The sequence below is a fragment of the Stegastes partitus genome, unplaced genomic scaffold (assembly GCF_000690725.1).
Source record: "Stegastes partitus isolate 25-593 unplaced genomic scaffold, Stegastes_partitus-1.0.2 Scaffold626, whole genome shotgun sequence".
In the NCBI taxonomy this organism is placed as follows: domain Eukaryota; kingdom Metazoa; phylum Chordata; class Actinopteri; family Pomacentridae; genus Stegastes; species Stegastes partitus.
In genome coordinates, this window is record NW_007578357.1 from 110,826 (window position 1) to 123,032 (window position 12,207).

At 42.5% G+C, this 12,207-nt stretch overlaps 1 protein-coding gene across 2 annotated transcripts in view; it reads right to left on the bottom strand.

Moving 5' to 3' along the window:
• nlgn2b (neuroligin 2b) overlaps positions 1–8,595 on the bottom strand; it is a 51,397-nt gene extending 42,802 nt beyond the window's left edge. The window contains exon 1 of one of the 2 annotated variants that reach the window (XM_008289611.1): positions 8,079–8,595. In XM_008289611.1, the coding sequence (XP_008287833.1) occupies positions 8,079–8,595 (517 nt within the window). The remainder of the gene's footprint in view (positions 1–8,078) is intronic. The other variant, XM_008289612.1, reaches the window with a different exon arrangement.
• Between the last annotated feature and the right edge of the window lie 3,612 nt (positions 8,596–12,207).

The window sequence follows — 12,207 nt, forward strand, 5'->3', positions numbered from 1 at the left end:
CAAAGTAATCACAATTTATCCTGAAGAATCAAGTCAAATTTCATGGCTGCCCATCCACAACAGCTTTATAGTGCATATGTCAGAATGATTGTGGCTCCAGAGGGAAACTCAGAGATCACTCCTCTTTTGGCCATGAATGTCTGTCTGTGCAAACTTTTGTGCCGTTGTGGTAGATGAGCTATGTCACAGGATAAATCGAACCTCCGACCTGCTGAATAATCAGTTCATGTAGTTTAATCCATTGGGAACCACAGATGTGTGGAGAAAAAGTCTTTGCAATCCTTTAGAAAACAGTTGTTGAGATGTTTAAAAAAACAACAACAAAAAACTGTATACATGTTAGTGTCCCTTCAATAAAGTCTTTGTATTTATGCTCATGACTGTCTGTGCAGAATTTAATGGCAATCCATCCCACAGTTTTTGAGATACTTCAGTCTGCACCAAAGTGATTGACCAACTGATTTAACCGGCAACAATGGCAAAAACATCACAATTCATGAAGTGCCATTTTTGCCAGCGAAATTTCAGCTGGTTTGCTGATGACGAATGAGTCATTTTATTATTAGTTGTGAGTTTAATGTGGCAGAAATAGAGATGCTTTATGCTACTGTGGCTAAGATCATAGAGTATGTGGGGATTATTTTGGTGTTTGGTAGAAGTTTTGCTCTAAACTATATGCTCATTCCTGTACCTCGATGGACTTCTGAGGTTTGAAGAAATACTACAATGGATTGGACAAAGACAAAAAGCAGGATGTAACCAAAAGAAGAAACGCTTTGCAGGGTCCCAAACATCCATCTTTCCCATCTGCCCCAGCACAGAAGCCTGCCGGTAGGCTGACTGCCCCATGATGTAATGGGCCACTGGTCAGTGAAATGCAACGGCCTATGCAGGAGCATTTAGCTTGGCTTGTCCCAGTACTGTTTGACCTAATGCAGCTCCATCTCTCAGTCAGCAGCGTTTCTGTTCGGTTCAGTGAGCTAGTGGCCAGAACGCAAGCTGTCTCCCGTCCCTCTTCATTTCCTCAGTGCAGTAAACGGGATGAAGCTGCAGTATGTCATGTCTGTGGTGGCCTGTCTGCTTGACAAGGTGTCAGACACAGTTTCAGTTCAACCCCCCCACCCTCACCCTCACCTCCCCTCTCTTGCATCCAGGCAGCAGCTTCCAGCACATGCAGTCCCATCTTTCTGCTCTCCATCTCCTCCACTGCACCCCCCAGCCTCCAGTTCCATCCCAGCCTCCACTGTCCTGCCTCCTGAAATATGGTTTTTAATAAAGAGCACGGTAAATGGCTGCTCTAGCGGTAATAAAAATGAAAGATCTCAGGCCCTTGGCTGGGGAGTGTCTTGAGGAAATAGGAATGCAGTGAGACGGTGCTCTTGCCTAACAGCCTAACCACATGAGAGTTAGGGTGGAACACTGGTGAAGGAGTTAGAGAGCTAGAGAGATAAAAAGCAGTGTGTAAAACTCCTCGTCCCGTCCAGGAGAACATCTGTGTTATTTACCTTATTCTAGCAAGTTATTTGAATTTCATTTGAGTTGAAGAAGTAGCAGGCTACATCGTGGCCTGGTAGGGAAGGGCACTGAGCTCATTTGCATTCAGAACAGTGACCCCTTCTACCGCCATCTGCATAAAGATGGAGGAGCAAAGAGAGTAGAGAGGAGACGAGGCAGGGATGGTTTCAGAGAGGAGAGCGAGCAGGAGGGGTGAACAGATGCAGAAAGAAAAGAGAGCTGTGAATTTCTTTTTTGTCCAAAGACTAACGTGGAGAACATGGCCAGTGAGAGTATTTCTGGGTATGAAATAGATACAGCAGACAGAGGGGCGCATGACTTGAGCTCGAATGGGAAGATAATACGTAGTGTTGTACTCTGGAGATGAAATGTGTTAAAATCAAGTCGTGCTGGGCAGATCTGGCACCAAAACATTTTGATCCAGGCTGTGTATGAATCTGTACTGCCAATTCATTTTGGCCCACCTACATCCGCTGTGAGTGGGAATGCAAGTCCTGGCTGCCAAACGCAGCACAATACAACACCGACTTCCACCCTTCATACATGTTTGACCACCACTTTAGAAAACAAACTACTACTGCTGTAGTTAAAAAAGCTTCGTCTAGCCGACACACCACTAAGAATCTGTGCTCGTGGCTCTGTGAGGCATCAAAGAACTTTAAGCTAAATATTAGCATGCTAACATGTGCTAAACATGCAGAAGTTTAACAAATGTAATGCTCACTAAGTTCATCATCATTTGAGCACGTTAACGTTTCCGAACTACAACTAAAAACCAACCACAGTTGAGAATAGCGGTGATTTCAGGGTTCCTATTAACCAAATTATTGGACATTTTTTGCACAGGAAAATGCAAAAATCCAAAGTACAAGTCATCCTAAGGGAGGACTGGATATCTAGCAAAGCAGTTGTACAGAAATCCCACTGAAAACCACAAATATGAACCTGCTTCAAAGAGGACAAGTTCAGGAACACCACTGAAATGAGAATAAACCAACTGGGAACCATGAATGTCTGTTTGACACTTCATGACAGTCGATCCTAAAGTCACTGAGAGACGATGTGAAAGTACAAAAGACTATAAACCCTTTAGTTTATCATTTATTTACATCATCTGTTAATGTTCTTATCATGATTCTCTTTTTGATATATATTTATTTATCTTCAGAGAAACCAGATGCTAACGTGTTCAGGGTTACAGGCTGACCAACACGACTGAAGGCAGAAAACAGTTTCAGAAGAAGCTACGTTTCCTGTAAGGATTGCACGACTCTCTGATGTGGTCAACAAGAATTCTGTAATTCTGTACAGAGACTGTTCACACCAAGCCAACAGGAAGAGAGTTTGGTGTTCACTGTCATGTTATGAATAAATATGTGTTTTTCTGGGGACACATTTCGTCTCTTTCCTCATCGCGATAGAATAAATCCATCAATGAACGAGCAAAGTGTTTCTTCTTATTTTTTAAGCAAATTAAATTTACAGCAGCACTTCAGCGGCATTTCCCTTGTGGCATCGAAAAATGAAGCTGATCCCTGCACTTCTTCTCATGGCCACTTGGGGCTGACTCCAACAGTGAGTCCATCCTCATACACGACCATGTTAAAATGTCCAGTAGAAATAAACGTGTTTACAGCCTGGTACAGAAACGCTTTTGGTCTCTTTAGCTCATTTTCCTATTCATGAAAAAATTACATGTGGAAATGTATATGTAATCGACCTGTTTAAACTGTATTAACACCTTAAGTTAAGGGCGTGGTCACAGTGACAGTCCATGGCAGAGAGATATTCGTGTGGCCTCTCTCAACCCCACTTCTTTTTGGAGTCAGGCCTGGCACTGCCCAGATGATGACAGCTGGAGCTACCCCACTGAGCTTCAGATTTCCTGAACCGCTCAGGAAATCTAAAGGTGACATAACTAAGGGTTCGTCCATCTTTATATACAGTCAATGGAGATTTGACTCTAAACTAAAAACGTCAACTTACTGGTGGCACTACAGGTAAAGTCAGGATATTTAAGTCAAGACCACTCCTAAAAATGTGCTACTAGTGTGGTTAAAAACTGAACTGAATACACAGTTTGAAGACAGATGGGGAAACCAAATACCTCCTGACATGTTAAATGCCACCAGGTTGAACCCTGTGTGTACAGACTTGGAAGATATGAAGGTAAAGACCAATTACAACACCAGAAAGTGGACTCGGTTGAGTTTTGAAAGCACATTTAGAAATGCTTGTAATCAAATCATACAAAGTCGGTTCAGTCTGATCAAACTACCCTAAAAAAAAAAACAAATAAACTAACCTAAGCTACCCCCAGGAGCTTCTTTCCCAAAACTTTATCTCACATCGCTCTTTAGTTAGTCATGAAAGATTAATCTCTTAGAGAAATAGTTCTGCGGGCCTTTAAGGCCGGTCCATCTGACATAATCACCGGACCAGCACCATGTAAACAATCTGAGGGACTGTGGCGACGCTAATAAATGTATTTGATTTCCGGGGCACTTCACTCTCCTCCAGTCTCAGTTCCTCTCTCTCTCACACACACACACACACACACACACACAAGGCAAAACACATCCTGGGGGACAGCATTGGCCTTGTGTAAGCACTGACCCCTGACAATAAGTGACAGATTCTGACAAGCAGACAGGACTACATGTAGAATCTCTGTCTCACTCATTTGCACACCTTCTCCCCCGAGACCAACACAGGAGACTCGACATCATCCTCTCTCTGTATGTGACATGTGTAGCGTTACAGCGTACATACCGTTCGACTAAAAGCTCTCGAGCTCTTGCTGCACTTTTTCCGAGCGTTGAGTGGGATTCAAATCGCCTGACAATTCCACTTCCTCGTCCCTTCGTTCTCGGATCTCTCTTCATCCTACATTAATATTTTCCGCTAGCAATTAATCTGTTTCCATCTCATTGTTGGGCTGCGGAGCATTCATCAATAAAATAAGCTTTAATTTTAGCTTCAGTGTTACGACACAACAACGCTGCGCACACACACCGCTCTGGAGTAATCTCAGAGTTAGACTTTGGATATTTGAAGCAGCAGTAATGCATAAACATGTGTTTTCTTGAGTACTCTCAGGCAAGTCTCAGGTGAGCCCATTAATCATAGGCTTTTTAACATTTTATCATTAGCCTTGCTTACTATCATCAGCAGCATATGCTTTGCCTCCAAAGCTCCACTTTGATCCTGTGTTCTTTTACCTGCCCATCTGCTTTCTCAAACGCTCTCCACAGGATCATCAATGCAACACAACTACACCCAGACAACCCGCGAAGAGGTGGAGGTTTTGCATTATAGTGATCTTCAGTTTTCATCTAATTTCACCCCAAGAGGCACAAACAAGGTTGTGTTTGGCATCGTATTGTAACCTAATAAAAGATTGCCAGATTGCAAACGCACCGTTGTTTGGAGGCACAAGATGTTTCGTTCCAGTCAGTGTTTATTAAAACAATGTGCATCCTTGAGCTGACTGCAACGCTGGGACAAAGTTAGGCCAGCTTACGTGTGACTTTTTAAAGTAAATCATACCATGTTCACATTGTGGACTATTGACCGCTACAACGTTAGAAGTTAAGCTCGCCCTGACACTAATAAACCAGTCCTCTAACATGTTTACTGGGCAGAGGTACTGTATGTTATGTTCACACCGGCTCTGGGTTTGATGATGGGGATTTATGAGCCTGTTAAATATGACAATGGATATATCTTGGTAGGAGGTGAGCGCTGACGATGATGTTGTAGCAGCGCAGAGCATCATTATCGTCGTGGAAGAGTTAGTGGATGTCCGCTGGCCAACAAAACCTCCCATTAAAGCATTATTAAATAATAATAGACTTATAGAAATGAATTCATATGGATGAGACCCTTGAATGTTGTCCACTGTATATTATTATGAAGGAGTGCTTATGAAAATTCACGAAGGGCATAACGTACATTAGAGGACGACTGTGTTGCTGAGGGTTGCTGTGAAATTAGAAATTAGAAAATCTTTGCATTGACTACATTTGTTCACGGTGTAAGTTTTCTGATTTACAAATAGGTGAAAGAAGAACAAAATGTGACAGATGGATAGTTTTTTCTTTTTCTTTTCTTGCTGTACAGAATTTGAATACGTATTTAAAGGGGACCTCTAGTTTTAAATACCCTCTCCTCTCATTGACTTAACCCTAAACATATCTCTAACAGTTAAAATTTCAATCTTTTTTCTATAAAAATCAGCCGATACTTCTTTAAAATGGCTCAGATGTAACTTTCTATTGCTTTCTGAAGAAAAAAACTGAATAAAATATGACAAATTTGAGGAAATGCACTGGTTTGTTGTTCTTAGGCCCTGCAACACTAATGCAGATGTTTTTCTAGATCAGGGGTCGACAACCCGCGGCTCCGGAGCCACATGTGGCTCTTTCATATCTCTGCTGCGTCTCCTTGTTTTGGAAAACAAATAATGAGTATTTTAATTTAAATGTATTTTATTTTAGTTGGTTAGGTTTTAGAATCTAATTCTAAATTTGAAGATTATGATGATCTTGTAACCTTAAAACAAAATGTGTTTAATTTTTTTGTCGATCAAAATATGCGTCATAACCGCCGATGTGCGACACCCATAGTGTTGCCAACTTGGTGACTTTCTCACTAAATCTGGAAACTTTCTAAATCCTCTTGGCGACTTTTTTTTTGTCAAAAGCGACTACAGACAAATCTAGCGACTCTTTCTGGTGTTTTGGAGACTCTGATGTGAAAACACGTATTGTTCTGCAGTTTCTGTCCTCAGCGAGCAGCGGTGCTGCCGTGAGCTCCTCCGTCCCAAAGCGCTCACAGGCGGTCAGCAGTCTGGTCAGCAGTCTCAGCTGCAGGCAGCAGGACAACCAGACATCATTTTGACTTCGCTGCAGGTGGATGATTTAAGATCGGCTTTCTATTTCATGAGGATTCAAATAGTATTTTATTTCAAAATAGCCTTCAACCCAGCGTCTTTTTGGGTTTTTTGGAGTTCAAAATGTTTTTGTTGCAGAAATAAAAGTTTCGTTTTTTCTGTAGCAGTTCATTGATTTCATAAATGCAACACAGTGTAGTTTTTTTATACATAGCTTAAAGATAAAAACGATATATGCAGTGGTATCTTCACTTTAGATGTCAGAAGGGTTTTGTGGCTCCTGGTCTTTCCTTTTCTGTGGGAAACGGGTCCAAGTGACTCTTTGAGTGTTGAAGGTTGCCGACCCCTGTTCTAGACTAATACCTTTGCCTTCTATTTTTAGGAAATGGTGCAAATTTTTTTAGATTGTTTTGCAAAATTTCTCCAAACACGAAAGGAAATAAATGAGTAAAAACTGATTCTGTGGAGGTAAAACTACAGATTCTGGCACAGAGGCTATAAAGTGCTGGCAAAGTGATGCAGTTGGAACTGGTAGTAGTATCCAAATATAAAGAAACCGGGATATATATATATACAATCATCCACCGTGGCTGTATCGCACACGGCAAGAGTTCTTAAAAATCTGCCCTTCAGAAAGTGTTCAAACATTTTTCCATTTGCGGTAACTTTAATGCTATTAGTGTACCGATAAGAGGCCCAAACATTCATTTCTTTTTGCAAACTATCCACACTAGTTTGGACGAGGCCTTACTTACTGACCAACTCAATCCAGTGGCCGTGAAATAGTGAACAGATCTGTGGCTTTGCACTTTTGTTATTAACACTGTAGGCTTGTAATTCACTGGATGGGCTTCCTGGATAACACTGACTGTAGATTTTTTTTAAAAATGTAATCAAAGTTTAACACATTTTACAAACTAGATATTTCCAGAATAAACGAAGTTTTTGTGTCTGTGGTTGATTAGCTGAAGAGATTCTTCTCTTCTGTTGGTTGAAGTACAAGAAAAAAGTTAAAGGTGACGTACAATGCTCACACAAAACCCTCATATTAGCATAAATAAATTAGTGTTTGTCAGGTACAACGTGGCTAAAAGTAGTACAGCATGTTCTGTATTATTTTTAAACATGATAAAATGAACTCAGCATGAGCAATACACATCCAGTGTGTCTAATTGCTTAACAGGGCATTAGCACAAGGAAGATTGCAGATATGATTCTGCTGCAGTATGAGCATCTATAAAATAATTGGACCTAATAATCAATAGTAATTGAAGCAGGCATTAATGCAAGCCCAGGAAATGATCAGAATGTAGTCTTGGGTAATCTCCAGGGTGTCTTTTAGCTTACATTACGAGAACCTCTTCCGCAGAATTTAATCCTGACTAACTTATCAAAATGACACCATTCTGGGAAGTACTGACACAAATATGAAATTTGAAAATGATTAGGAAAGTACAAGCTGTTCTTACACTGAGAAACAGTTGTGACACAAGCAGTCTTTCTTCTGTGCTTTATGCAAAGACGCCAAATGATCTGCTGACACTCACAGTGAGAGCGACAGGATGTCATTCTTACAGAAACCTACTCTAAATGCAAGGAACTGCTTCACGGGCCCGGACTCGTTTCATTTCCTCCTGTGTGCAGTACGAGAGTTTGGGCTCACACTTACCATCTTCAGTGGGTACATAAATGTTGAGGTAAAGGCAGTCCTCACTCTGGTTCTGAACGTAGGTCGCCGCAGCATCCAGGTTGTCCGTGAACCACACCGGGAGCATGATCTCAGGTAAAACCCCGTGCACATTCTGGGGACACACGGGCGCAAAATGAGTGGCGTTGCGAATCTCTTGCCAGGAGCCCGGAGCTTCAGGAGGCTGGAAGCGACGCTCGCCGATAGGAGCGGTGGCATACGGCACACCTAGATACTGTTCCACTGGGCCCAAGATCTCATTGTTGAGCTCCTTCCTGATACCGCGGACCTTTCCGTAGCCCGTGGATACTATGGGGTGTTTCAGGTCGACTCGTTGACACGAGGACAGGGTCAGGTGCAGCACGAGTCCCAAGAGCCACACCAAGCAGTGATTAGCGACCTGCTGAGAAGTATAGCGACGCTTCCCACCATAGCCTTGGTGGCTGGCAGCATTAAATGGAAAAAACAACATGTCCAAAATAAAAGCTCTTGTACTCATATCACAGGGACTTCAGCTGGGCGCAGAGAGGGATCACAAACTCAGTGGGTTATGGGAGATGACAAAGGCAAAAAGAGGATTAGTGGACGGGGACAGGTGAGCAGTGTTCCTAGGGTGACATGGCGAGGCCGAGGGACAGGTAGCATTCTCAGGTAGACTCTGCGGTCTCATTCGTCTCCCCCGTTGGAACTCCTGATGGGTCCAGAGCTGCGGTCGGGACGCCAATTAAACCTGGAAGACACAGACAGGTTGCAGGTTTGAGTAAGTGAATAGATGCGCTGTGAGGCCTGCCAGCGTGTTTAAAAAGGCACAAGGGGACACAACGGCTAAGCTGATTTCACCGAAGATGAAGTGTCTCTTAACTCCACAAAGAAGGGATAGTGACACTTTAATATGGATGAGATCTTTATAGTACGCTGATTTATAGCGTTTATATTAACCTGAGGCTTAACTTTGCTATTCTGTCTGCCAGAACGGAACCGAGGCGTACACATGAAGTCACTTGATGTTGTTGATGACACCTGAAAATAACAGAGGATTGATGGCTTTGGTACCATTTTGTTTTTGTGGCTTTCACCAGCTTCAGTTGTACTTTATGTTCAGTGCTAATTAACAAATCTTACATTGCCACCATCCTGATCTGGGGTAGCGAGCATTGTAGACATTATATTTGCAAAACATCAGGAATTTGGCTTCTTTAGCTCAACCCACTGCTGTGCTTAAGTAGAGTCTTGTAGATCTACCGGCTCACCTGCAGACTCTTGCTCTCTTCAAGTGCAACTTTACATTTTAATCAATATGTCGTCATTCTAGCTTCCAAATGGTAAAGCACAGATCATCAGTGATTACTACAGCACACGTTCTTTTGTTATTTATTTATTCATCCTTTTCTTCTGTCGATCTTAACTTAATTCCAGAAACATCAGCAGGCAGCACTATGTCACTGCTTTTCACGTTCCCTGCCTGGTACGGCTACAAAATATTAGAAAAAATACATTTTCTGTGATATATATTATTAAAAAATACAGGAACTTTCACTAGAAGACTCATTCATTTGGTAAGACTTAATTAATCAATCAGGGTTATTTCGTCAGGGAGAACATCTGCAATCGAAAACACAAAAAAATATTGCAACAGGAAAAAAAATCTGAAATTTTTTTTGAGTGTGAACCATTTGGAGCCTTCCTTGTAACACTGGTAATGGCAACCCTCATAGTGTTTTTGCTTTGGACGGCATTAAAATCTGCTTTTTGCGCTCGTCGCACTGAGCCTTTTGGTGCTGATTTGAATGGTCAAACAAACGAGTTGTGTTGCGTCGTGCAGCAGCAGCAACAACTGCGGGGCACTGCCAGCCGAGTACCTGTTTTCGGTCAACATCATCCCTTCTGCAGTTTAAATATTTCCAAACAACCGACTGGGGCGGCACGATTATGTCCAAAGTGATAAACACGACGATTCTGATCATCACTTAGAGCGCCGCAGCTCAGACAGGTTACGCTGAAAACAGAGAAATGAGGCGTTCGAATGTCAGAGTTACCCACGTTCAAACCAAATGATTTTATCGACACAGACATGTGTGGGAAGCCAAACTGATGAGTCTTTTTTTTTTTTTTTTTGCATCTAAATCTTCCTTTTCTCTCTCATTTCGCCATGTGGAGCCTACACGTCAACAAACTCTGCACGGAAATTAAATTAAAAAACACAAACAAACTCCAAGAAACCTGAATTCAGAATAAACGAGGATCTATTAAAGAAACCCGTCTTGTAGATTAGTCATAAAAAATGCAAACCTTTTCTTCTTGTATCAAGCAGCAGAAAATGTAGCTGTATGATGTTCCTGCGTGACATCTGCTCGGTTAACTCCAAGTAAACTTCTGGTGCTTGTGTTAAATTAGCCTACTTCATATTGCACTTCCTGCGATGTAAATATGCAAATAACATCACATCTGCAAAAGCGGCATGCGTGATGGCTCCCTAAGGTGTCTATGGGTGCAAAATGTGGAAAGTACAAGATAGCGTTTTAGGTTTATTTCACGAGTTATGACCCATCCATCCACCGCTTAATCCTCACTAGGGTCGCGGGGGGGCTGGAGTCTATCCCAGCTGACTTAGGGCGAAGGCAGGGGACACCCTGGACAGGTAACCAGTCTATCACAGGGCTACACTTAGAGACAGACAACCAAGCACACTCACATTCACACCTACGGACAATTTACAATCACCAATTAACCTCAGCATGTTTCTGGACTGTGTGGGAGGAAGCCCGAGAACCCGGAGAGAACCCACGCTGCACGGGGAGAACATGGAGACGCAAACCAGCAACCTTCTTGCTGCGGGGCAACAGTGCTACCAACTGCGCCACCCTGCAGCCCGAGTTATGACCCACGATTATAAATATTACCGTGGCTAAATATTATTCTACCGTCACATGCTGTCAGAAAAGATTGTTACAAATTTAGACATGAAGTCCAAAATGTACTAGAAGTACTTGGGAACTCCTGGGTTTTGCAGTTATTACTTGAGAACGGAGGCTTACAAAGAACATCCAAAGGCAGGGTTAAATGTCTACGAATATGCGCTCTGGTTGCAAAAACGTAATTTGCAGTCCAAAGGGAAACTTCTTCAATGACTCTGGTGTAATGTGGCCCCTGCTTCATAGCTTCATCTTCCAGATAATTACAGGACTTTGAAGTGTAAAACAACACTTGTCTTGTAATTAACTTCAGGAGGCAGAGAAGAGAAAATAAATAAACACATGTTCACACGTCATATTCTGAGACGTGAACAAACAGAAGCCCCGTTGGCCTCACACCCTTTCCAGCCATCCACGCTGTGTCAGAGCTAGCCTTTCCCTCTCAACTCAGTTCAGTTGCTTCTTGCTTCCACATCATTACAGATGAATGGGCAGCGCTTATCTCGCTCAGGCTTTGGGAGACGGAGCCGTTTAGGTGTGATAAAGGCTTTATGTGGTGCTAACTGTTGGTTGAATGCCACCTCATCCCTCCACCCTCAACCCTGCAGTATCCACACAAGCAGGAGTACAGCAGGAACACGGCGTGCCACATCGCAGGACGTCTGAAGTTAGTCATGTGAGCGGCATTCTGCCTCATAAGGACAAAACAGGGACAAGCTGACTGGAAAAAATATTTCCGTTCATTAAAAGCCCTTTGAGTGACTCCATCCTATGACAAGTCTACATGTTCTGAGGAGGAGGAGGTAAGATGTGTGAGGACGCCCCGAGTCCTCATCAAGAACTTAGTGTGCATACATAGTCAAGCTGAAAATCCAACTTAGGAAAAGATTAATGTGAATTATACACAGTACATGACTCCACACTGTGCTGTGGAAGACTCTTTGTGAGGGGGTATGATTGCGTGATTTAGAGAAGCCGCTACACTTGTTTGGAAAAAGTCAAAGGAATGGAGGAGATGTGCTCATGACCCCCGATTGTTCATTTCCTTTTTGCGTTGCTGTTATTTACCCAGCCATAAATTGCATTTAAAGGAATAGTTTGTCCTTTTAAGGAAATGTGTTTATTTGCTGTGTTGTCAAGCGCTGGATGAGGATTGATACCGCTGTCATACTGGTTTGTTAGGCGACATTTAGGAGCAG